The sequence below is a fragment of the Eleginops maclovinus genome, chromosome 10 (genome assembly GCF_036324505.1).
Source record: "Eleginops maclovinus isolate JMC-PN-2008 ecotype Puerto Natales chromosome 10, JC_Emac_rtc_rv5, whole genome shotgun sequence".
In the NCBI taxonomy this organism is placed as follows: Eukaryota; Metazoa; Chordata; class Actinopteri; order Perciformes; family Eleginopidae; genus Eleginops; species Eleginops maclovinus.
The window spans coordinates 13,173,117-13,200,854 of record NC_086358.1 but is presented as its reverse complement, the minus strand read 5'-3'; the positions used below and the strand labels follow the sequence as shown (position 1 = coordinate 13,200,854).

The 27,738-nt window shown below is 39.8% G+C and overlaps 1 protein-coding gene across 6 annotated transcripts in view; it reads right to left on the bottom strand.

Moving 5' to 3' along the window:
* sdk2b (sidekick cell adhesion molecule 2b) overlaps positions 1–27,738 on the bottom strand; it is a 253,938-nt gene that overhangs the window by 77,676 nt on the left and 148,524 nt on the right. For all 6 annotated transcript variants that reach the window (XM_063894111.1, XM_063894115.1, XM_063894112.1 and 3 more), the window contains exon 2: positions 1,920–2,079. In XM_063894111.1, the coding sequence (XP_063750181.1) occupies positions 1,920–2,079 (160 nt within the window). The remainder of the gene's footprint in view (positions 1–1,919; positions 2,080–27,738) is intronic.

Below are 27,738 nucleotides of genomic sequence, written 5' to 3'. Positions count from 1 at the left end.
TCACTCACTCACTCACTCACTCACTCACTCACTCACTCACTCACTCACTCACTCACTCACTCACTCACTCACTCACTCACACATGCAGAACTGTGTGCAGCGTTGTGCCTGACTGTTTGTTTAATCACCCATTCTATCACTCAATCACTTACCCAATAACAACAGTCAAGGGGGCCCCGAGGCTTCCACAGACAGTGTAATTGTCAAGTACAGTCCAATGTAATCAATTGTTGCAGCATCTGAGTGTCTCTGCTGCCCTCCCTACCACGCTGTTCCTGCTCTGGTCTTTTCTGTCTCCAGAGTCTGTCAGGAGGAAGGCCCAGCTCCATCAATAGGGCTGATGCAGGACGCTCACCCTCTGCCATTTTCACACACATCATGTGTCCAGCTAAGATCAGCAAAGTGTGTGTCAGCAAGCTTTCCTTCAATCCGGTAGTCTAGTGCTTCATTTACAGTGCAGTCTGCAGGAAACACGTGTGCACACACACACACACACACACACACACACACACACACACACACACACACACACACACACACACACACACACACACACACACACACACACACACACACACACACACACACACACCTTGCACAGTGTGTGTTAGAAGAAAGGTTTGCCACATTCCAGATCTTAAAGTTACCATTAAAGACAGATTATCTCCTGCCGTAACTCTCATTCACACGTTTCGTTTCGTGCGTGGCCTCTCTAGGGAGTGATGGAGGTCATAATGAGCCACGAGGGGAGAGGAAGAGGCAGAGAGGGAAATAGAGAACAGGCATTCTATTCTTTTTTTCAATATTTAATAGGGTATTCGGAAATTAAACTACAAATATCAGTGATACTAAACTGCCCTACAGGAACAGAAGGGGCTTGGGGGTTTGGGGCCTTTAATAAACCTTAATGTACCTTTTTTTTTGTTTTTGTTGGCAAAATATTCTATTAAAAACCCATCAAAGTCACACAATACCTAAAAAAATGCACATATTTTATCGAAGCACAGAGCTACAAACAAAATGTGTGTTTCAACTGATAAACTTGTACAACAAATTAAAATGTTATAAGTTACATCTATAATTTAAGTGATTCTTGGGTTGTTATTGTCCTCATTTCTTTGGTACTGAATTATTAAAATGATATTTAAAAAGATATATCTATATTTTATTATAGGATACAAGGGGAAAATTGCATTAGCTGAGATTAGCTGCATCCACCTCACCTAGTTAGTTGTATGACTCAAACCTACACCATGCCACACGTGTTAAAGACTTACTGTATTTCTCCTGTAAATTCTGGTCATAATAAAGCCACAATGCAGTGACTTATAGACTGTGACTTGGCTAGGATTTTAGCAAGTTCATTCTAAAATATCTAAAAAGTAGATACCACTGAAAATGAACAGTAATATGTACCATACAGCTTTATCTAAATGTTTCTTTATCTTTATCTCTACATGTATGGCAGCCATTCCAGTGTTTGTTGAATTTCAACACAGAGAAATATGGTCATTGGTTTATAGAATAGAATAAAACAAATAAAATAGTGATTTAATTCAAAGACATATCTATAAATAATAAAACAAGAGAAAATTATAATGCTGAAGTGGTCTCTTCCGGGGCTGTATGTTCTCTTTGTATGACTGCAATTATGGGTTGGTGGTGGCAAAGTGGTTAGGGGCTTGGCCTGGGAACTGGAAGGTCACCAGTGCTACCGTGGTGTCCCTGACCAAGGCACTGTTCCCTACACTGCCGTACATAGCGCAGCCCACTGCTCCTAACACTAGGATGGGTCAAATGCAGAATTCTCTAATCACCCCACGGGGATTAATAAAAGTACATCTTTATTTTGGAGAAATTGAATTTTCTAACCCAATGAATCTGTCAATCGGTCAAGCATATCTCTCTCTTGTCCTCACCTGTACTCCAGGGAGAAGCGGGTCAGCTCTGAACTGTTGTGGATCCATTTGAACTCCAGGGGCCAGCTGCCCTCAGCCATACAGGTCAGCACCAGCCTGTTTCGTTCCAGGTGGAGCTGGCTGCGCACCGGCTCCGTTTTGAAGTAGGGAGGCACGTCATCTGTAAATATAGAGCAGAGTTTGGCATTGAAGTTACCTCAAAAGCATCCAAATAAATAACAGACACTTAAATCCCACACACATCCACGAAGCCAGAGGCACAAACGTGAGAATAAAGACAGAGTGAAGAATGACAGGAAAAAAAGAGCGAGAAGATAAGAGGGATACGAAGCAAATTCATTTTATGTGAACTCATCTTTCATCCTGATAAGGTGGGCATAGTAGATGAGGAGCAGAAATGGAGTTGTCAAACTACTGAAACTCATCAGAAGGAAATATTGGCACAAAGAGGTTTGTTGATGCTTACAGCTATCTGACTGTAACAGATTGTAGATGGTCAGATGCTGGGATATCACCTAAGACAAAGTAAACTGTGCTGAATTTGCTCATCACTGATATGTAAACATGAAGCTGCCAAACTCCAGATGGAAAACTCGTCCTGAACGTGTCTTATTTGGAGTGTGCGAGGCACTGTTTTTGGGGTATGTTGACTTGCTCTGGCTAACAGGGAGGTGGAGGCAGAGGCATCAAGTGGAGGAAGATTGCTCCTGTGTCTCCCTGCGCTGTGTGTTTGTGTGTCAGTAACTCATTGGCACGGGGCACTACTTTCCTCCCAGCTAGACGGAGCAGACAGGAGAGGAGCAAATCCGAGGAGGAGGCATGAAATCCTTTCATCATTCGTTCGCCTCCACTCCGTTTCGCTCTGTCTTTCGCTCTTTCTGTGTTTCTTCAGCACGCTCTGTTGAGTGTGAAGGAACGGATTGAGGAAGACCAGCGAGAACTTCTCCACAGGGTGATGCACATGCTGAACATGGCAACACTCACACACACACACACACACACACACACACACTGGTTTTTATATCTCAATCAAACAGCCTCACGCGCAATCTGTCAAAGTCCCACGCGGTTTTAATATCTCACCGTTGATAAATGATGCGAGAATGGAGAGCTTACTTGATGATCATTGTAAATATAGAACACATTAATTGGATGGTTGGATAATATAATTATCAAATTGACTGATAATCAGGCATTGAAATTAAACTGTCAAAATGATCTATAGTGCTGATATTTGGTTCTTCCACCAGTGGTAGACTGATAGGAGGAAGAATGAGCAGGAATATAAGGACTGAAAGTAAAATAGAGTGAGAGGGAAAAGACGATTTAGAAGGTTTTCACTTTCACTCAACTTTGAGTTCTCGATTCATACAGCTTTGATGACAACATATTTTCACAAGTACTATTCACAATACCAGTACAGTGTGAGGTATCTTATCACGGAGGTAGACAAAATGGTAAAACCTAATTGGTTTTCTGTCCCTTATGTTTTCATTTGAAATCACTGTCGATCAACTACACAAATATGCAGCAGTGGATAGTAAATAAGTACCTGTATTCAAGTAGAAGTCAGTTCTGGTGCTATATTTATATCCATGTTATGCTACTTCATAATTCTACTCTAGATTTATTTGTCAAAATGAGTAACTTTTATATTTATTCATTTATAAATATCGTTTAACTACATTCAGAGGGAAATAGTGTAATTTGTACTTCCTCACATGTATTGAATCACACTGTCCAGCAGTGGCTCAGTCAGTAGGGGCTTGGACTGGGAATCGTAGGGTCGCCGGTTCAAGTCCCCGAACAGACTTGAAAATATGGAAAGTGGACTGCTACTTGGAGAGGTCCCAGTTCACCTCCTAGGCCCTGCTGTGGTGCCCTTGAGCAAGGCACCGGACACCTTCAATCCCCCCCTCCCCATTGCTCCCCGGGCGCTGCACGATAGCTGCCCACTGCTCCTAGTACTAGGATGGGTTAAATGCAGAGGACCAATTTCACTGTGTGTGCTCTGCTGTGTGCATGTATGTGACTAATAAAGAGGGTTTCATCCTCCGATTCTATCTATCATTTGCTTTGTACATATAAAACACATGCTATGCTGATATGGTATAATGCAAAACTATATTACCAATCTACACAGTATTTTAGCTATCTACATTTTGTCCATATTGACAAACTCTAAAGCTGAAATGCTCTAAAATATTGGTGAAGAAAAATGAATATTATAATAACCATATTATTGTAATACTTTAAAAGGATCATTTCTGCACAACCAGTAATTACTTTTGAACCTTGAAGTACATTTAGGTGATACTTCTTTACTTTATATTATTCTAAAATGGGCCATCATACAGAATGAGACTTATCCTTTTTGTACTTTTATACTTAAGTTAACAGTTTCAGCTTAGAAATTGTACTTGGAATGGAGTAATTCCACTGCGGTATTAATACTTCAATGTACTTCTTTCACCATTGCAAATATGGTTATGCTGTTAAATAGCAACACCAAACAGAGCCTCCAACCCAAAGAATAACCTTTGAATAAGATAAACTTGTGAAGGCAGAATTTGATTACAGAAATATTTTTTGTTTTGTTTATGTGCACCTTCATAAACTACCCCTTTGTGGGTTGTTTTTCAGTTACAGTGTGTTAAGGAACTTCAAGAAATCCAAGCATATAAAGCTACACACACAAGGATGCATTGTGAGAAAAAGCAAGATAAATGAAAAGAATATAAACAGTATTTGTTTGCGGTTCAAAAGTGCACGACATATCTGAATAAACCAATAATGAATATTCATACATTCCAGCACCTTTTTGTTGCATATTTATGAACAGTACTTTGGTGCTTCTGACTTCTGAGCGCTGTGCTAACCCAGAGGCTGGGCATAAATAAATATTTATAACAAATAGAAGAAGACAGAGGAGACTTAATAAAGCGCCACACAGTATTGATCCGTCTGATTCAACTCACATTACTATTGAGCATTTAAGTTCGAAATGTGTGCCCCTTGCCATCCTGATTGCACTGCTCTGTGTAAATCTGATTCCTTTTGCTAGTCAAACAAGGAGAAAAACTCCACATAGCGGGAGAAGCTTAAGAAGCCGAGCCAAAACACAGACACGGCTAATCAGAAAGTCATACTTTGATGTGAAGTCTAAGTTAGTGCAAAGATTGAATATGGAATGAACAAGAAGAAAATGGGAAACTAAGGTTAAGTAATTGACGAAAAAAAAAAAGTGATGTGTGAGGGGAGCATGGCATACAGGGGGCTTAATAGATTCAAAATACAGATAAAATGTAAAACAGATTCTGAGGTAGCTTAAGAGTTGGAGTGCTTGGGCAACTCTTAAAGCAGTGTGGGTTAATACTATGCCTGGCACAGAGGAAGATAGACTGTAACAAATGAGGGAAGATTGAGATGTAAAATGGTGATTTCAGATGGCCGGGACTAATTATTCCCCAGCGATGTGCTTTTATCTACGATGGGGAGATAAAAGAGAATGAGGGGGCAGGCAAATGAGAGGCAGGGGAGGAGAGGGAGACAAGGGTATGCAAACAAAACGCTAGCATACCGTACTACCCATACACAGATATTTGATCATCACTAGGAAGGTGCAAGGCCAAAAAAAAAAAATAGATCATCGATGTGCATCTACAATAGTCCTTCCCATCAAGAAGTCTATAAGAGCTCACCAGGGATATCACATGTGGGGACGGAGCTAATGCAATTAATGATCATTTTCATTGAAGGTAAAGTATTATTGTTCCATTAAAAAACAAATAGTTTGTTTGTTACTACTACTACTACTTCTACTACTACTACTACTACTACTAACCAAAACACATTTCTGCAGAGTTTTAGGCTCTTTCAGCTCATTGTTTTGGTTATATGACCTGCAACTACAGTTTTTGGTTTGTTGTCGTTGCCTGCAACTAGCAAATTTGAAGCTGCGGCCAAAAAAAGCCTCTAAGTAATCTACCTGTCTAGCAACCATCAGGCAAAATGAGTGATGAGCTGGTAAGCAAAGTAGTTAAGCATTTAGCAGCTCAACATCCATATATTTCCCTCAGACATTGTAGAGCCTAAAGCAAAGCTCAAAGTAAATATTTAACATACCTTTGCATGGCTGCCAGGTACGCACATCTGTCTGAATGCTAATGTTGCTTTGTCTATCTACAAGTTTAATAAGGTTGTACTATGGCAAAGCAAAATTCAAAATATTGCGCCCAAGTGCTCAAATAATCTGTCATTTTTGCTTTCACCCTAAAACAATTGGCACCAGCATTCTCTGTTGTTATTGACAACAACAAAAAAGAATGGATTTAGAATTAGTCAGTGACCAGGGTTGCCAACTCTCACGCATCTGGCATGTGACACACGCTTTCACTCTCAATCTCAGGCTCTCGCGCTGCCCAAACTATTCTCATGCCAAAACAAGATGAACCAGCGTTCGTTTTTGGTTGGTTATTTACAGTGTTGAGTTGACAGCTGCTCAAGCTGTTGATCCACTCCCTTCCCGCCCCCATCACTCTTAACAACGCTAACAGACAGCAAAGCAGTGGGAGCCGGTTGGTCAATCCCCGACCCGTATTGCGCATCCGTCTTAACTAACTAAATGATAATTTCCCCAATTATCTCAGATATCATGAAATCATCTATTTTAGCCTATATGTGTAAGGACATCTTACAAACACACAAACACTTTTACACACATTAAAGCAACAATATCTGTACAAGGAGATAGTTTAATGCTAACATCAATTACACATATGTGTCTAATGATGTAAACTAGCTTACTTGGTCCACTTCAGCTAAAAGAATCTCAAAATGCACACCTTTTCTCTCAAAGTGAACATCATCTGCTTACAACTCTATGGTGTTTCGCTAACGTTAATTACCTTAAAAGGGGGGAAATAGTGACGTGCAGCTCCAGCCTTCACTTGTTGGGTGAGGTAGAGGAGCTCCGAGTTCTCCCGAGTGGATCCACGAGGCATTACCAACAGATCGACGCACAACTAACCCACACAGTTATATATTACCTTTAGCATCACTGGCTATAAATTATTTAAACTTGCCAGCAGTATGACAAAATAACTATAACTGAACTGGATTAATATGTTGTGAAATGGAATAATTTAGCAATATAGTAATTATCTTTTTGAAAGTTAGGTAGGCCTAAGTTTGTTCCAAATTATTTTTAATTATACTGTATATCACCCAATAAGACACATGCAGTGCATACTATGAATAACTTCTTTCACCACCATGACATGAAATTCAGAGTCACATCCTCAATCAACAAAGATTTATTATTCACTTTCAATGAATGCAAACACAAACCCAACCCAACTCCAGCTACAGCTATGCTGATGTGTGCTTCCTGTGCAATACAAAGCAATAATTGTGTGAGCGAGGCCCCTCATTTGCATACAGCACAGCTCATGCCAGAGGATGCCCCCTGGGGCATGGCCCAGGTCGACTGAGTATGTGTGTGTCTTAGTGTGTGCATGTGTGCGTGCAGGTTAGTTTGTCAGACGGACGCTCACAACCCAGTCTGCAGCACAGTGAATTAAATCAGCTCTCTCATTAATGAGAACAGTGCCAGGTACAAATGCCTGCCCTGAGGTGGGAATTCATAATTGAGAAGAACTTGGAGAATACATTTCTAAAATAACAAGAACTATACTCAGGGACACTTCTCTTATTTCCCTCCAAAATACACTTAAAAATGTCAAAACAACCCTTCAAAATGATCCTTACCACCATCAGCCTTTAGGCTTTAATGTCAAACACATAAAATATAACAGAGATATACTGTATATTCCTTTAAAAAATAACAGTGCACAAAAGTTTGAAACAAATTAAATAATACATATAATTCAATCGTGTTTCTATTATACCATTTAAACTATGATTTCTTTACTTTGCGTGAATCTTTTCAGATGAAGGATTTAAAAGGAATGCACCAATTACTTCATACAAATGTTGTTTAACCCTGTAAACAACATTTAACTCTGAGGATCATCTGGATTTTCCCTCATAACCATCGAAAACACATTGAACTGAAAGATTTGCAGGCTGAATAGTGGTTATATAAGTGTTGAAATAATGTTGCCAGTTTAATCAGTTGTGCCTCTTGTCTATTGCAAGAGAAATATCCTCTTATAATTGTAATGAAAGCACATCTTTTCAATGCTTTGGCTCTGTCCAATATGTCTGAGAGCTTGCCGGCTTTACAGGTGACACGTTTTCTCAGCTTTAATGAGTCAAGTGCAAACCGCACGGCTGAGTTTTCACAGATAAGTCAGGCTGTGGAAGCGCTCACAAGCTACTTTCCAGTTCCCAGAAGGCTGTGGTGCTGCGCCGGCAACCATGAGGAGCAACCTCCCTCCTAGCTCAATTCCCAGGGGCCCAGTGCTCCCGGACACAGCATACATATTTCAAGTGCAGCCAGGGGGCCACACACATAGAGACAAACACAGGTGCTTGTATTTTTTTTAACTTGGATATCTAAAAAGTAGGCACAGCCAACTGTACATTCACCACGCATGTTAAATGATTGTCTGGATGTGAATGAATGTTGTATGTCTGTTTAGGGACTACGCCAGGTTTCTGTATTCCACACAATTTGAACTGCGTGTCATCTTTGATGGTAGGTGTCTGGATGTATGTGTTTGTGATGCTGATGAGGATGGAAGTTCACTGGTGGTCTAACTGAGCTGCTAATGGCCCTGCTGGGTGTGAAAATCTGTTCCACTGTCTGTCTTTATTTAGCACACTGGTCTAGCCCTCTTGCTGAGTGAGTGAAGGTGTGTGGTTGCAGGGTGTGTGTGTGTGTGTGTGTGTGTGTGTGTGTGTGTGTATGTGTGTGCGTGCGTGCGTGCGTGCATGTGTGTGTGTGCAGGGTGGGAAATGGAGGAGCTCCAAAATATGCCAGTGTGTATAGGCTATGTCAGCACACTACTGTACATTTTTCTGTCATTGTTTGGCAGACGTGTGTGTGTGTGTGTGTGTGTGTGTGTGTGTGTGTGTGTGTGTGTGTGTGTGTGTGTGTGTGTGTGTGTGTGTGTGTGTGTGTGTGTGGCTGGGTGTGCTGACTGGTATTTCCTCATCCCAAGGAGACTTCACTTCAAGACCAACTGCTTATTTCCACTGCCACGTGTTGTCACGTATGACACAATTTTACGTAAGCAATCAGCTGTTTCCTACTCAGCCATACCACTCCATATATTCCAATACACTTTCACGAACACACACACATCTTTATAGCACACAGTTTTTGGCACATCTCTAATGTATTATATTGTTGGCCCTTTTTGTTCAATTCATGGCTCAGTGACTCCTCCTCCTCTTCCTCCTCCTCCTCCTCCTCCTCTCCTCCTCCTCTTTGCCTACAGCAACTGTATTTCCCATGAGGCCCTTTTGGCAGCCACTGCTCTCAACTCTGGTCTTCCAGCGCTGTGGGTCTAAAAGCCCCTGTGCTGTTCGTGAGTAGGACTCTAAATGGGCCGAAGAGGATGAACAAAAGATTATTAGTTATTATTATTTAGTCATTTCTTATTTATATTTGCTTATTCTATTAGTTTAAGACTTGATTTGCTGAGACAAAAGACTGTAAAACATCCACATCTAGCAAACTACATATTAATGTGGCTATAGTGTTGGCATATTAGGATGCTGTTTACCATACTCTGGGGTATGTTCCCCTGAAGGGTCAGGCAACATTTTGTAAGGGACCCCAAGATGATGAACAAGAAATGAACAAAGACATCTTTTTTTTTCTGGGACAAAATGAGATTATTTTTTTAACAGATATTTTGATAATTAATTTTTTCATGTGTATTTATATGAAGTGTTTCAATTACATATTTATTTTCTTAAGATTTGACAAATTGAACTGGTTGTACACCATTGATCTTGGTAGATGGGTTGCCCCGTATACACAGCAATGTGGAAAAGTTTGAAATAGCATAAAACTCATGTTTTCTTCCTCTGCTGTTACTATCTTCTCCGCAGCACTGTCTGGCCACGATCAATCAGAGCAGCTCAAACATTAAAATAGTCTACCTCTTTATGCAGCCTGGGCAAAGAGGGACGGCAGTCGTAAATCTATGAGCTAACCTTTAGCCACGACAGGCTAAGCTCTCAGCTCGCATGCTTACTTTACCACTTACCCCATAGCAATCCCTTTCCCCCCTCTAATAATGACTTGCAAACCTAGACTAAGCAGCTAATGCCATGAAACGGAGCTGCACAAAGAAAATACCTCTTAATACACAGGTGTGGGTAAGATTATAGTGGAAAATGAAAGAAAATATGACTGAATGTTTGCCAATACACACTTCCCCATTCCTGCTACTTTGGTGTGATTGCCAGTTCCTTCCACGTGCAAATATGTGTACGTGTGTGTTAAAAATGATGTGTAGAAATATGTTTGTGTGTTTAGGGATGTGCGTGTGTTTGCTCAGGAGTAAGCTGGTTTAATTTCCCAAAAGATACAGGAAGAAAAATCTCCTTAGTGCTGGTGCGTGGTGCTCAGTACACTGAGCATATTATGCTGTTATGTTTATGGAGGCAAATCAATTTCTGTATTATGGAACACAATCAATCTGAGAAGCATCTCATGTACCAGGCTCATATGGCTAAAAAGCCTGCATGAAACATCCCTGCAGATAACCTTTGCTATGCTCCAATATAGATCTTTTTCGCTAAAACAGGACGGAATTATGCTCACATCTTACATGTAGTCTGAGATGCAGTGAAGATGTTCTACACCAGTTAAAGTGAGTGATTGTGTAATTTTTAAATGGTGACAGCATGGAAGACTGTCTTTTTATATTATGTTATGGAAAACCTTCCGAGTCTTGCTCCGATACCACTGTAGGAAGAAACAAGCGCAGTCAGAGGAAATAGATGAACACAATGTCCACACGCACACTATGCGAGACAGTACGCATCAGTGACCCGACCATCCCACGGCTATGGGATGGGGTGTGTCTGCAGTCCACCCCTGGCCTGCTGAAAAATTAACGCTGTGGAACATTGTTCGTTGGTGCTCAATAATGTATGGGCAGGTTACAGCAGGAAAACCACGGACCCAGCAAAAGAAAAGAGGAGTCTACTCGGCGGCGACTCAAATTCAAACATATATGTGCACGGAAGCACGTACACACACAATTGTTATAAAGAGATGTTAACCAAACTGAACTTCATAAACCCCAAATGTGTGCTAGTGTTTACCGAGCCAAGTGTATAGTTCAATGTGAGAAAAAACTGAGCGAGAGTGTTGCTCATGTGTCAGCCACAGAATAACACATTTCTGTCTCATCTTGGCCGATGTTCATTTCATTTTAGTCAGCCAAATCATGTGGAACTGATTAATTATTATGTGAACGCAGTATTATCGGTGCACAAATACACTCAGTGTAAATATCACTGATATTTGGAGAGATGCCAGAGAATAATTCCCCGAGAAGGAGGACTTAGTGAGAGCTTGCAGGTGGATGCAGCAGGCTTGCAGCACTGGCAGAATGACAATGGGCAGTGTGGACACAACACTTACTCCTAAACATTTTATCAAACAACCAAAGCAGGCCAGTCTGAGCCCACAACCAGATTTTTTATTTGCAAGTAACAGAATAAAGACAGAAAAAAAGAAAGAGAGGTTGCAGAAAGACACTAGTATAGAAAGAATATGTCTATATGAAGCATGATGTTGACCAAAAGCATGGCCATTGTTGTCTTCTGGTAAACATTACTGTATTTTTTATTGAAATGTATGTCCGTTTTTTAAATATCTTGCAGTCCTCGGAACTATGTGTGCAATCTTAACGAGTGTCAACAGCAAATGTCGAGGTTTGGTGCCAGAGAAAGCTAAGATTTCCAATCTAGAATGACAAAAAAAGTCATAAATTCACAAGTCAGTTCACTTTACTGAAATAACTTTGGTCAGTTATTATAGAGAGAGCTCACCACATTGGGTCATACGACAACAGATACGGTCAAAAGATCCGGATTTATATTTGTTAAACTTTGTATTTGTGCTTGAATTTGTTTCAAAGGAGTACTTGTTTTAAAAAATATGGGGGCACAATTGTCTAAATTGCCACTTAGTGACGATGATTAGTGCAGATTAATATGCAAAGCATTTAATAGCTGAGGTAGGCTGACAGAGAGGCCATTATCCAACATCTCTCCAAATTCAACACTTGTTCACTGTGGAGTACGGCAGGAAACAATTCCACTCCTCAGCCTTGTTTGAAAGCTTTTCATGCACTAGAATTGGCATTTTTTTATTCATTCTATGTTAATATATATTCCTATCTAGTAGTCAAGATGCCAAAATAAAAGTATTTTAACATTGCTTCCTTTCTGATTATGTCGGCCAATGTGGCATCTTTCCAGTTTCTGTCTTCCTGAAGCCTGTTATAACAATGACAGAAAATTCGCCTACATGATAAATGCCCTGCATTAATGTATCCTATTGTTTATTCAACTGGAGCAATGCACAGTATATGTATTGCACCTGCATGTAGCTAAAAGCTCCTTTCCATCTGTATTCCCACAGTGGCCACCAGCGATGCGCAGATTGAAGGAGTAAAATAAAAGAGTTAACGCTCATGTGTGCACTTTTGAATGCACTTATTGTAAGTCGCTTTGGGTAAAAGTGTCAGCTGAATAAATGTAATATGTGTTTGCTGATTGTCTGTGGGTGCATCCATGTGTGCCTGTGTCCATTAGTCTGTGTTTCTGTGTAAAGCCATGCCTGCGTTCATGCACACAGCAGGTGTACACTCACAAGTGAATGTCTTTCCTACACACACGAACAATGTGCCGCTGTGATCTTGATAAATACTCCACACAAATAGAGCTGCATGCGTACCTACGTCGCCCACCTCATCCATCTCCTCCCTGTCTCTGTTGGCGGCTTTTTGCTCATCCTCGCACTCGCACAAAGGCAAATACATATAAACAAGGAGACCCCCCTCTGTCCCCTTGCGAAACAGGCAAACATACATAGACTATAAGTATCCCCCCGACTCCTCCCCTCAACCCCCCCGGGATGAATGTGATCATTGCCGTGTCCTTTTTGTGCTCACCTAATGAAGGGCATGTCTTAATAAAGCTAAGGGAATGGATGGGGTTGGTTTCACTGCTCAGCAAGCCAATTAGCTCCTTCTTACTTTCTGCCATACATTTCTTTTTTACCTCCTGCCGTGTTCTTCCTCAGCAATCATGGTTGGCTTGCCCCCTGCTTTCCTTCCCCCTCTGATTGCTTCCATTGTGTACCTATTTATAAGTGGAGATCCAAAATGGAGCAGCAGGAAGGATTACAAGTTCAGCACAAGTGGACTAATGCTGGAGTATTCAAAGCGTTTTCGTGATTTGCTTCTGTTATACTTCTTTACAAAAAAGTTCATCTTTACTTATTAGTAGGGGGTCATAACTTCTGCTCATAACTTCAAAGCTCTACTGTAGTCTTTTTTACTCCTGCAGGGTCAATGTTTTGTTCCATTTTTGTTTGGGTTTTTGTGCTCTACAGTATATGGGCACAAAATAAAAGCCCACATTGGCTATTCAGAGCCAAAGTAATCTTTAATTAATAAGCCTTGAATTTGTGTGTTATTTGTGAGGAGACTGCAGTTTATTGTGCTACTATACCCAGATCACAGGATGGAATGAGAAGAAAATGGATAAAGCATAAAAGACGAGGCTGAATAGAAGAAAGTGGGCTGAATGTGTCATTATGAGGCCGGCAGTATAAAAACATTCTCTAAATACTAAACTGTATTATACATTCTTAGTTAAGGTTATGGGGAAAAACGAGGGTTTAATTTACATCACGGCACATAAAGACTCTTAAGCCAGAAATCTAGCTAGCTGGGTATCATAGCAAGACTAGATATTTTACTTTTTTAAAATATATGTTTTTGGAATCACAGGCAGTAGGCAGTGGGCAGAGTTTCTATATAATGTGCACCTTGCCAGTTTACTGTCAAATTATGCCCTATACTCTGCAAGACAATCTGTCCTGGCACATTATTGTAGCACAAGCACATAGCAAGTTTTTGCTCACAGCATTCATGATTTTTTTTAAACTAAGTATTATCATAAGCAGAGATACAGAACAGAGATGGCAGGAGTTCAGCAAACAGAGCAGCCATGATAATAGCCATTGTTGATGGTCAGAAAGGCTGGCTTAATGTGGTAAACGTTTTGAGAGAGAAAAAAATAACCTTTAAAATCAACCCTAAAGTCAACACCAATTGTCCCAAATATGAGACTACTGTTATTAACATGAGATAGAACATTAAAAATGTTAAAAATGCACTGCTTGTATTTATTCATGGATTGGCAATTCAAAGGATGATGAACAGAGTGAAAAAAGGTATTTCTTGTCCCATGATGTTTGAAGAAAATTCAAACTTTAGGCAAACTCATCTGCCAATGAAGATGATGTGATAAAACCACAGTGATATGAAGCCCTTACAATACATTGTCTGGCATGGGGGAGAAATGTTGTGTCAGTGTCTTGCCCAAGGACATTTGGACAGGAGGGGCCGGGGCTTGAACCACCAACCCTGCACACCGCATTGGATAAATGGACATTCAGGTTTAATTAAATGCTGTTTGCAAGGACACATTTTAACTTCTGGTCACAACATTATGAAGGCAGCGTATGATAAAGTGAAAAATAGATTTCTAGGAAGGAATGAATGCAGCAGAGTTGAGGGAGGCCAAGTAGGGGTTGTCAACTGATAATAGTTTCCATTCATAACTTTGAGTGTCACAGTTCTTGTGAATAGCTGTATGTCAACCCTGATCTGTACCATTACATTAAAAAAATATATTATTCATAGGAGTTTATCTTCAACAACATTCTTTTAAAGTTCAGACAGAAAGAGTTTTGAAGTCAGTTTGAAACTGTTTGTTGTTGGGATTTAGTTATTCAGGTTGAGCTACAACATTTTTTCCCCTCAACACAGCCGGAGTAAAGATTGCTTTTGGTGGAAAAAAAATAATATAATTTAAAGCCCAAAGAGAAATGTGTTGAAAGGGCAAGTAGAGAGATTCAGCTTGTTTGTTTTTTTTTAACTTTCAATCAACAGGGGAGCAAAACATGGATTAAAAGAGAGATGGTAAGTTTCACCCAAACTGAGTTTCGCTTTCTGATCTCCTGTCTAATATGACATGGAGAAGAAAGTATAAACAACAAGATGGCATTTGATTCTGAATGCTGCGAACCTCAAGAAACAGAACTGGATCAAATATTGATCCCTTATTGAACTGGTATACAGAAACCGTGGCTGAAAAGTAAAGATAGGGAAAATGATTTCCTTCCTTGAAGCCTCTCGAACCTGACACCTTGGAGAACCACCATTTATAGTTTGAACACCAGGAAAGAATGGTTAGCAGAATGCCCCAAAAGTAATTTGTATTCAATACTTACATGCGGATGACGAACTGTGTCGGCAAAAAGTTTCACAAATGTCTGTTAATGCCACATTACATCTAAAAGTGTAACTCCCACATGCTTCTCGCTCTCTGAAGTGTGGCGTTTATTTTTTTGATTAATGAAACTTCAAAAATAGCAAGAGGAAATTATGCACGGCTGCAAATCACAGCTTGCAGGAAATGTATAATACAACACAGTTTGCATATAGTAGGTGATAGATTTCTTTTAATTTTGAAAATGCAAAATTAAACTTGCCTTAAAAAGTAAACACTGTTTGGATGGGAAACATATGTAGGACAATAGTCTTATTTTTTTACCATGAGTTTGATAAGAACATCAATCAAACTCTCATTTAATTACAATCAAGCAACATCACAGACACAACATCAAGATAATCAAAGTAATAGTCTGGTTTCAGTTTTAAAATTAAAAAAAGGTTAATAATTATTTAGTTATGAGCTTTCCAGGGTAGGAAGGTGACTTTTGCTACATTTGAAGAAAGGCAGGCTAGCTTGCCGGATTCTGTTTATGCTAAGCTAAGTTATACACCGTAAATATCTGGCTGTAGCTTTACATTTACCATACAGACATTCGAATACAGTCAAGGTTTGTTTGCATAATTCTTAAATTGTCACAATATTCCTTTAAAAAAAATAGAGGAAAATAGCAAGGATAGCAAACAAACACACACACACACACACACACACACACACACACACACACACACACACACACACACACACACACACACACACACACACACACACACACACACACACACACACACACACACACACACACACACACACACACACACACACACACACAGCTATGGCTGCATTTACATTGCATAGGTAGAAACTTCCGGAACAATCTTGGAAAGTAGTAGCTCTTTTCCAGTTTACCAAATTATTTTTTCTCCATCTGCTTACTCTAACGCCCATTCCCAATCTCTCGCTCTCTCTCTCTCTCTCTCTCTCTCTGGTGACAACTATACCATTACTGCACCTCTCAGGTGACTGACAGCTTCCTCAAATGGAAGTGTATTGGCTGCGCTATGATTGATAGGTTTGCCGCCCACCTCCGTTACCGTGTCTGCCATTGTTTGATGAGCATCTGTCTAAAAGTGGACACTCAAAACACACACTCCGCCACTCCACTGCTCTTAGAGGGCCACTCTCCTCCACCACTTTATAAAATATAAAAAACATTTCTCCATGTGATTTATGTAAGATGCACTCCAGTTTACATTGCCCATTTTCCATCACACCGCATAATGCCCAGCGGTCCTGAAGAGACCTAATACACACCAACATGACAAGCGAGCGATATGCTGACCTGAGCCAAATGTTATATTGCTGGTTGGCCATATCTCGCTTAAATGACTATCATTGTACTCATGAAACACTTTTCCACTTTTTTCTTTTTTGAATCACATTCTTAACTCTCTCTTGAAACGAGAAATTGTATTTATGCAGCACCTCGTATGAATTTAGCTCCAGGCATTATATTTAGTCCTGGTAAAAAAAACAAAAAAAACAACGTATGATTTGTCAGGATCCTAATCTGCCTTAAGCTTCTGAAACCGCAGAATTCCCCATCATCCTTTGAGAGTAAATGCCCATCACGGAGAGTAATTGGAAAAAAAAAGATTTTATATCATCTGAGGCACATGTGTGCATTTACAGTTCTGTATGCAGGCGCCATTTGGCTGGTTTAACGGCACCGCACAGAGAAAATAAGTTTGCCCTTTTGCTCGGTATCTGTGCCACATGGTGGTATCCAATTCATACTAGAATAAAAAAGCTGAGCTAAAGCCAATGCTGGAGGCCACTTTGGGTATCACTGAGTGTTTGAGTAGACCCTATCAGTGTGTGAAGCGCTGAAACATAATGTCTACATAGAACCCACTGAATCCAACTGAAAGTAGAATTGTTTTTTCATAGTTAGACCAAGAAAAAAATCCAGCTTTATTGTGATTTCAATCATCAACCATTTTCAGCCCATATACCGCAGTAAAAGTTTGATAAAGGCTTTTCCAGGAGGTTATGACTTATAGATTGTACCTGTAGAGATCCTCACTTCCTATAGCACACATATGGTATGTTATTCTTCGTGGTGTCGACCGACACAGCAGCCATGTGATGAACAGGCAGTGGCACTACACACTGTGTTCAGACAGTCCTGCAAAACCTCTCTGCCTAATGACTCCCCAAAGAGGGACGAGGTTGGACCATCCATCAGAGGTCCTGCGCTCATCACCGTCTAGGCGAAGATCACAACCTCGCCTTGCAATGTGGGCCGTCACCAGTCCTTTACCCATCCTAAACTCTATTTCCATTTTCTTTCATAAGCAACCTGATGTCCTCGCTCTTAAGTTCCCCTCTATTTGTTAGTTTTTCTTTTAGCATCCCTTCTCTCTGTACAACTATATATATATATATATATATATATATATACACTTCCTTTGAGCTCTATGTTTAAATCCCCTTTCATTCATCCCTATCACTTTGATCTTTTAATCTTAAATTAAACATCCAACCTTTTAGTTCAAAGGCAGCACCCTACTTGACCATGACTGTATGTGCAGCTAAAGAGGGGTGGAGCCAGACATTGTAAACATTCGGGCCTCAGCCTAAACCTAAGGGGGGCCAGGTGGCATGCTTACTGTAGGTGGTGAAATGTATGTTCCCTTTACGAGCCATTTGAGAAACAGATTGCTTTTAAATCCTAATTTATTTAGGTACAAAATTATAGTAACCATTAAAAGAAATCACCCTGTAGAGACTGCGTCCTATTTCTAGTCCTTCCACCTAACGAGAGGCAAAAAAAAAGATGATATTACTTATTGGAATTTGCATTAAACTTAGAGTTATTAGCTTACAAATCTGCAAGATTTAAATATATGCCATACTTATCTGGGCTGCTATAATTGCAAATCAAAGAACCTCTTCACGTTTATGTGGTCTTTAATACACTGAACTAAATATTAGGCTAATAGAAGAACATTTGCTTGGTTTAATTATATTTCGTTTGGGAATTAATACTCGGAAAAAAATGTATGTGTATTTAAATTAATTTAACTACTACTCTGCACTCTTTCTTCTAACCTTTTCTTTCTCTCATCACTGAAAACATTTAAAAATAGAAAATAATCAAATGTTTTGTTATGTTGAAGGAGGAAAAGCACAGTTGTACTTAATACCTATAGCTCAATCTACTCCCTGGTGTGTGCTGGCTCACTGGAATTGATCATCATTAACAATATTAATTCCACCTTTTCCTGCTTAGTGTGACCGGTCAAAACATGCAGTGACCAAACGTGGATCCACACGAGTTGAAACCAACCCTGACAGTTTGGCCAAATTACCCGCCTGGTATTTGAAAGATAAAACTGAAGGTGCTAGTAGGAAAATATGAAATAATCAAAGTAAAAGTGAGAATAAACATTTTCCCTTCACATTCTCTTCATATAAATTGGACTAACCTGATGGTTTGATCTCTGCTTGTATTTTTCTCAGTTTCTTTAACTGCTCTTTCATTAGCCTTCAACTTAAACACGCATTGTAAATCTCTTTCTATCAATGAAGGTGTGTGTCATGTCCCTGCCTGTTTCTACTTTGTCTTCAGTTTGAACAGGAGACATTGAACTATGGCTATTGAAAAGAGATAGGTGTGGCCGGATGTCTGTGAATAGCGAGAGGAAGTGAGAAAGAAGAAGCGATGCAGAAGTGAAGTCTAATTGTGCTGCCTTGCTCCCTTGTCACTGCTGAAGGTCAAGCCATCCCTCAAGAGCAGCACTGCCGTGACAGCTGAAGCACCTGTGATTGACATCCTATTGGCTGTCTTTTTGCTTCCTCCCACATGCAAGAACCCACAGGCTCACAAGCGCGGAGGTATGGCATACAGTATGTCACACAACGTGCATGCACATACATTATCTGCACCGTATTCCAGCACTCAACTTTCCACACTCTAGCGCACACTCCCTTCCCTTCACACCCTCCAGCATCACCGCCCTATATCAGATGGCTCCCATTTCATTGTCACAATCTCCCCACATTGCATTGACGAGACACATTCCATTTCTTCCACACTTCATGCAGTCACAGCTCAGGTATGGATCAACATATATTCAACACCACAAAATATCAGCCACATCGGTCTCTAGCTGTCAATTAGAATAATGATATCAGCAGTATCAGTGCTGTGCCATGATGCTGCTCCAACAGGACTTCAGAAAACAGACACTTTTTTTTTGCAGAGTAAAAAGCAAAATGCATACAAAGCGGGCCCTTGAGGGACCAGTAGCAAAGTGCCGAACATGAATCCTTGAGTCTAATAAAAGCTGGAGCTGAAGTATTGGCAGTGGAACGCTTTGTGAAAAACTACAATATATTGTGCTGCATCTATACAAGTATAGCTCATATCTTTTCAACATAAAGGAAAATATGCTACATTCATGCCACCGTCTTGTATCACTCTGCTTTCTTATGTTTTTACATTTCAACCTTGAAAGTATATTATGTGTCTTTTGTAGCTTTATTTTATCCGTTATGATGGTGTTGTACTCAAAGTAATTGCTATGATTGGGGGAACACGTTGACAATTCACTCCAAACTACAGCATGTAGAGAGGTGGTGGAATGTTAAGCATGATTATTAGAACATCATATTGGTTGTAAAATAAAATATCACCGAAAATTGGAACCAGGAAGTTGTGTATATAATACATACCGGATCTCAGCAAATTATTAAGTGAGTTTAGTGTTGTCATTTTAGATGGAAATCGCCAAAAAACAAACATGGGACTAAAGTTGCTATGCACTGGATTTAATACTATTATAATTAATTTAACAGAGAGAGTGCACACACACAGATGCTCAAAATAAACATTTGCCTACCTTCTACTTGCATCTTGTGGGTTAGAATTGGCGAAATAAACATTTACTTGTGGAAAAAATTCTCATTCACGTTTCGGTTCAACTTTGGTGGCCATGGTCACGTGTGCACATGAACGGCTGTGTCCTTGTTCAGTTTACTTCTTCTTCACAAATCCTTCAATCACATTTGTCTTCCTGATTCATTCCCAACCTATTCACAGTCAAGTGCTCAGGTGTTATTTAAACATGCTGTAAACTACACCAATGTTTTCTTTAGGTCCTTTAACTATCATTAGCCTTTAAAGGCCAATTAAAATTGACTTATTGTTCAGCTCCAAACTAAAACGCTCTTTAGAACCAGCTCTCTTTCTCTCTCTGCCCTCTACCTGTCTCCACATGTCTAACAACAAGGAAAGTGAGCTTGTGTCCTTGCTGCAATTAGCCTGTCCTGTCCTATTCTTACCTGCTGCATCAAGCTTCTTTTATAATGCAGATCAGAGCCAAACACTGCCTTATGGTGCATTGTCCAGGGAAGAAGAGTGTTGTCATTGTAAGAAAAAGGGCAGAATGGCCTTTGCCAAGCTGGGCGGGCGGGAGGAGATGAAGGGCTAAGGTCCTTCAAAAGCACGATACCAAAAGACGCTTGCCTTTGCCATTTATGTCCCAGATGGGGGTCACACAATGCAGCCTCTTTGCTTCCGCTTTTTTGTGCTCTCCCTCTCTTCACCTTCTTTTTCCTCCATGAGACTTTGTTCTCTATCGTGACCAACTCCCACTCTAGTCTTCTTTCTTACTCACTGAGGCAGGAGAGCATGCAGGACTAACAGGATGTATAATAAATGCTTCACTGCCGAAAACATAACACAAAATTACATATATGTTCGCACAGGAGTTACAATTCTGGGGTAGAAGGGATATACAGTAAACTTAGAGATTGGAATACCAGCAAGGGCTACCCTTTGAATGTAACACAACCCTGTGTTGATTACAGGGAACAGACACATTAGAATTAGCATGATTGTGTGTTATGACAACTCTATGGCAAGGAATGACTAGCTATATTTTACATCAATAAAGAAAAGAGAAGGTAGAAGTTGGGCACCGCAGGGGGAGATTTAAATGAGCTGCTCTGAGGTACTGTACAGCCACGCTAAGAGGAGTGGAGATGTTCATTAGTCACCTTAGGTCTCAATGAGACGCACACCTAATAGACTTCATTACTGTACATGAGTTGTTCTTCAACATTTTCAATTCTCCAATGTGTATTACTGTATATCGTTATGCCATTGTGCATGGCATACACTTGGATTCAATTCAAATAAAAAATATGCAATGTACATCATGGGGCATGCAGGGATGGGGCTGAATTGTAATCCTATGTATACACAAGCAGAGGTACAGATGAGAAAATCATGTTTATGATCATGTGTACTTTCAAGATGGATATTTTTAGATGCACAGCCTTGTAAACAAATGTTTCTTTATCCTTGCCACAATCTCATACATTATTCCAGTCACAGCATCCTCATCCTATAGACCCTGCCTTTTGGACAATCGTGTGTAGGGTTTTCCATTTGCTGCAATCCAGTTAATAATAGGGTGAAGGTGTATTGCAAATCCTTTCACAGGGATATGTGTGTTCATCCAATCCCAGAACGAGGCCATATGCAGGATAGCAGATGATATAAATGTATTGCGCACCACAAAATCTCATAGATGATGCTTAAGTACAAAATATAATAAGTAAAATAAAAAAAACACTCAGAGAAAATTATCATCAGAGACATTAGCGGCTGGATGTTGTAATGAGATCGAAGTGCTCATACATAAACAGAGTTGTTAAGAGTAGTATACATTAACTGTGGTTCATTATCAACAGTTCTCCAAAGTACTTATTATGTCCTCTCCACGTCCAGATGCTCAGCCATCAGCAAGTGAAATTAGTGCGCAGCTCGGACAGAAAAGCCATATATGCACGAGTAAAATACAATATATTTAATTATGTTTTTGAGGACCTTAACTGGAAAATATTGCTAATTTCCACATCTTTAGCTTAAAATAGCCTCTGAAAATATTGTTAACTTTATGAGGAAACAAAACATAATTTTGAGCTCAATGAAAGCTGGTTTAATATTAACCTTGGTTGACCGTGTGTGTGCATATGTGTGTGTGCATATGTGTGGCTTTTAATGATAGTGGGGCATATCATAACGAGAAATTCTGTTCTTGAATGGAAGCCCAAGGCCTCACACTGCTCAAGGTCATTAGTGCTAATGCCACGCTTTTTGCCATCTGCTGAGATTGTTTACACTTGCCTAGATAATTAGCTCCTAATTAGTAGGGGATGGTGGGGAGTACATGCTCTGTGTGCGCACATGTTTGTGTGTGTTTTAGAGTTGGTGCGTGTATGTGTTTCAGTAAATATATGACGGTTATTAAGAAAGGCATGTTGACCTGAGCAATTTGCTGTAGCGATAGAGGGAAAAGGGTTGCAGTGCAAGGGGGATCATTGTTTCTCTCTAAGGTACAATACAAAATCATCGTTTCACATGCTAGCATATGGACCAGTTCACTCACAATCTCACTAATTATTTCTAGTAAATCAATTTTAAAAACACATGAACGAAAGACAATATGTGCAAAATGTGTTTTTCTATCCTTAAATAATGTTCATTAACAGCAAAACATATGGTGAAACTTTTTAATATGGATTGCAAAATGCTCTGATTTCGATTTCACCCCAAATGTTGCTTGAAATACAAATCATTTTAGACAATAACATTTTTCTGTCTTTTTAATTGTTTTAACAAGTGTTTTTCTTTCCTCTCAAATATATATTATATTTATATATATACAGTATATGACTCCCCATAATTATGGCCATTATGTTTTACCCATTGAACGCCACAAATGAAACTCCAAGTTTTATATTAAATAAACCAACTATCTGATGTCACAATGCCACAAGTGAGTGAAAGAATATGTTTTTTAGGGGGATTTGGGTGAACCTTCACTTTAAATAAAAAGGGGGGGGGGAAATGCTTTGTATTGCTGCAATGTGGGTGGTATCTGCCAAAAAATGATGGCTTCCTTTCAAAGCCGTTTGAAAATCATCAAAGTTCTTCTTTAAAAGCATTCCCTTACTCTATCCTCACATCTGCCCCCTGTGAAAGAAATCCATATGGGAACTTGATGTTGCACAAGACATTGCGTATATTATTAGTAAAGCTTAAGAGCTGGCATTTTGATTTAAAAACAAAAAAAAAAGATAGTCTGTCCCTGGAATCCGTACAAACACAACATACAGATTATGCCTTTAATTTCTCTCCAACAATTCCCCCTCGTTCTCTGCCTCTTTGTTTTTCTCTTTCATTTGTATCTAGACACAATGCAGATTCTAATCACTTGATGAGATTACATTGTGTGCCCGTATGTTTGTTACAGAGCATGCGGTTTCTTCAATAATCTCCAAGAGCCTTCATAGCAGAACAGCTGTCGTGTAGGGAGATGGCCCTAATCCAGTGATGAACTATAGTCCACGAGTTGTCTGAATGGTATCACAGTGGATATAATGTTTCCTGGTTCAACAGTTGTTACATGAGGGGAAAGGCATGGCGGCTGAGGGTTAGCGCTGGGGGCTAGAGGTTGGGTTGATGGGTTAAAGCAAAGCAATCGGTTCTTGAAAACAATCTCAGTACAGCTGCGAAACACTGTTGCGCTTTAAAAAAAAGTTAATTTCATATACAGAGTCTCTTTGAGAGGAGTTCAGAGGGCATGTTGCTAGTTTCGCAGCTCCAGCATGTCAAGGTAGATTCAAGTACAACTGCGCACTGCTCCAACAGGGCTTTAAATCAATTGTTGAGATAACACAGCACACGCCTTTGTTTTACAAAATAAGGACCAAAGGGGAATCAGAGACTCGAAGCTTCCTTGGTGTTTGGGTATTTGCTGGCATATCTGAAGTATAGCCTCGGGCCAGAAAAAAGTTTAGTTGAAGATGGGGCCGTTTGGTTATTTTGTAGGGAGGGAAGAAGACAATATGACAGCCATGGACACGGAGGAGCAGCAGCTGAGGAAAACATTGCTGCGATGCTAAGGTTTATTAACACGCAGGTATAGTGTAACAGATGAGAGGGGTATGAACTCAAGTCCACACTGTCAGATACAGCAAATACCTTGTTCTGTTCTATTAAACAGCTTGAGTTGTGACACCCTAAAACAGGGTCGGTTCTGCGCAGTATTTTCATGCAGAAATACTTGTCCAGATGTTGATAATGTTCGACTGGATGGCAGGTGTTTTCAATTTTCTTTATTCCCAAACTTGAAACTTTTACAAGAAGTGTGGTTGAAGAACAGGAAGGATAATAAGGATCAAATGCAACATATCGCCTAACTTCCCAATCTCCATGTAACAAACTGCCCACTTCCATCCATTATTACTCGAGACAACAGCTGCCTGTTGAAAGTTTAGAGTGCTCTCTACTGTACACCTAATGATGCAGACCCATTCCTCGCAGTGCTCAGCTCAATAAACCAGAGAAAAACAAAACCCTGCACAACACTGGTATGCAGCAAAAAGGGAGTTGATTTCAAACTAATCACTTATCTTGGGTAATGGGGCGTATAGTCCATGCACGCAGTATGAATCTTTGGCAGATGGCAGATAATAATGCCTCTCTATTGTTGATAAGAGGCTTGGAAATTGAGAACAATCCTATGATGAAATAAAGTAAAAATAAACTTTCTCCATCCCTCCCATTTCAATTTGGGAAATGAGGAATAAAAGTTGATTTCGGATCTAGAAAATTGGTCTCAAGAAGATAATATTCTTTTTCGGAACATGATTACTATAACTATGTAGCGCAAAAAGTCTAAACCGGAGTGCGAAACTTTAATAAAAAGTTGTGGTTTCGAGAAGAATAAAAATCTTGCCCTGGCTCCCATAGAAGCCCCAGCAAGCACTGCTCATAGTTCAAACATGTTATTGACCTCCATGATCTCCCTTGGACTAGGAATTGGGAAGAAGATCAATATTTATGTTTTGGCAGATCAAAGGATCACTGTTAAGAAATAAACACACACTGTCCTGGGCATCCTCCGCCTCCCTCCTCCATCACTCACTACTTCAATCTAGAATATTTTTCACCTCAGAAAATCTTAGTTTTCACAGTTCAGCCATGTTAACTATGTTAGGTGTGGAGAGGATATTTTTATTTTGCCTCAGCCACTTAATCGGAGCATTGTATTCAGAAGTTGTAAATATAACAGAAGAATGAAAGGTCAAAGTCTGACACTGGTAAAAAAGTTGACACCCACGGCAGGGGCAAACCTTTCCGTACTACACACCTCCTTTGGTGCTCCCTCAACTTTGTTTTGCATGTCAAAGAAGGCAATGTTTTATCCTGAGGAGAGATGTAAAGACGAGGAGCGAGTGTCGGATAGAAAGAAAAGGGCACCGGGGTTCTGGAAGTGAGAGGTTTGCAGAGGTGACGGAATATAAAATTCATGTTTCTGCTATTCTGAAAAAGAACAAAAATAAAACACCAGAAGATATATTTAAAAAAATAAGATGTGATTGTTATGTTTTAAGGAAGTTTCTACTGCAAACTTTCAGTCATTATTTCTCGACAAAAAAAAGGTGAGACAATTTCACATTCCCAGATAATCAATCTTCATATGTTTCAAGGAATGTTTCAAGTCTGAAATCATACCTCATCCCTTTTTAAAAAATAACCTTGCGAAGCCAACAGGTTGCCAAAAGTGTTTTGGATAAACGTCAGAAATCCCTGTTGAGCCTACAAGCCTCTCAGTGGGTGGGTTGGCTTACATGTTTGATGTAAAGGGGGGCACAGACGCACTGTGTGAATGACTTTTCTCTTTTAACTGTATCTTCAAACATAAGGATAGACTGCCTTTTGTTAGCAATGATATTAAAGTAACAGTTCTATTGTCGTGCTGAGAGTTATACGAGAGCAGCAATAATCCGTAACAATAAAACAGGATATTAAGGGATTCTGCAAACATTTCAAAGGCCAGTACAACCAATCGACACACTATAAAGAGTATAAGAGTTATTTGAATTGTTGGGAAATGTGCTTTTTTATTTTTGTGCTGAGTTGTTTGAAAAGATTATAACCACTCTTATGTCTGTATGATGAAAATGAATCTAGAGCTACAGTAGCATGGGGAAATGTACATTCTGCATTTGAATCATCCTAGTGTTAGGAGCACTAGGCTGCCATATAACCACCCCTGGACGGGGAGCAGTGTGGGGAATGGTGCCTTGCCTTGCGTAGCACTTGATCTTTCTTGGACTTGAGCCAGTGACCTTCCAGTTCTCAAGCCAAGTCCCTACAGACTTTGCCATCACCGCGTATTTGGCTTTGCTTAGCTTATATACAAAACAGAGGGAAACCATTAGTTCTGTCCAAAGGGAAACATCTCTACAGCACCTAACCTCCAAAGCTGACAAAATTGTCTATTCAAAATGTTTAAAAAAACAAAATGTAAAAATGATAAGTTATGTTGTTTTAACATCCTGCTTCATGACTGGAAGGCAATGTGCCAGCCAAGAGTTATTTGCATGCAACTTTAAAACAAAGCATTCAGTTAAAAACTAATGAATGAATTCCCTGTTTTAGGGGCAGTTTGAAATCAGTCAAGCTAAAAGAAACATCCCGGCACCAAAGCAGAACTAACCCCTTTTTGTTTAAAAGTCCACAATTATACCAAAATGCCTGTCCAATTATGCTGAAAGAGGACATCCACACACAAAGGGAAGAAAGAAAAATATTATACAATATTGTTAGCCAAGCCCCTGTATGTCAAGGTGCAAGGTGCAGGAACACAATGTAGAAAGAGAAAGGGAGGCTGAGAAAAAAAAAGAAAAAAAAGAATGGCGGAAGCAATTATGTCTGCCAAGGACAAAACAGTAATGTAATAAGACGCCATGTCTTCCTACTGTGAAACATGGTTGCTGACACAATGCGTTGATCAATAGTCACCCAATGGAGCTCACTCGATATCAAAATAATAACAATGATAGTAATTGATGCCCGGTCACACTAATAATGTCCATAACAATTATAATAAATGACATGTTCTCGGATGTAGAACTTCCAACAGTCATTCTCAATTCAATATAATTAATCATAGTGGGAGGAAGGAGGATTATGAATGGGCGTTTGGAAGGCTTGGTGCCTAAATAGAACGTGATATCTGTCATCTACAGATAACTGAAACAAGACAGGGAAAAATACATTTCTAAATTGTGTGTCCCACGTCTGGGAAATGTCTCTGATCAGGTAGATGGACAAACAAAGTGGAACCAACTTCCATGAGAAGGGAATTTTGAATAGCTAGGTTAGACTTGTAAGGGAAAGAAGCATTAAAACCCATTTAATTGACTGTGCTGAAATGCCCTCTGAGGATGTGAGTGGACTGTGTGTGAGTGTGTTTTGTGTAAGAAGGCG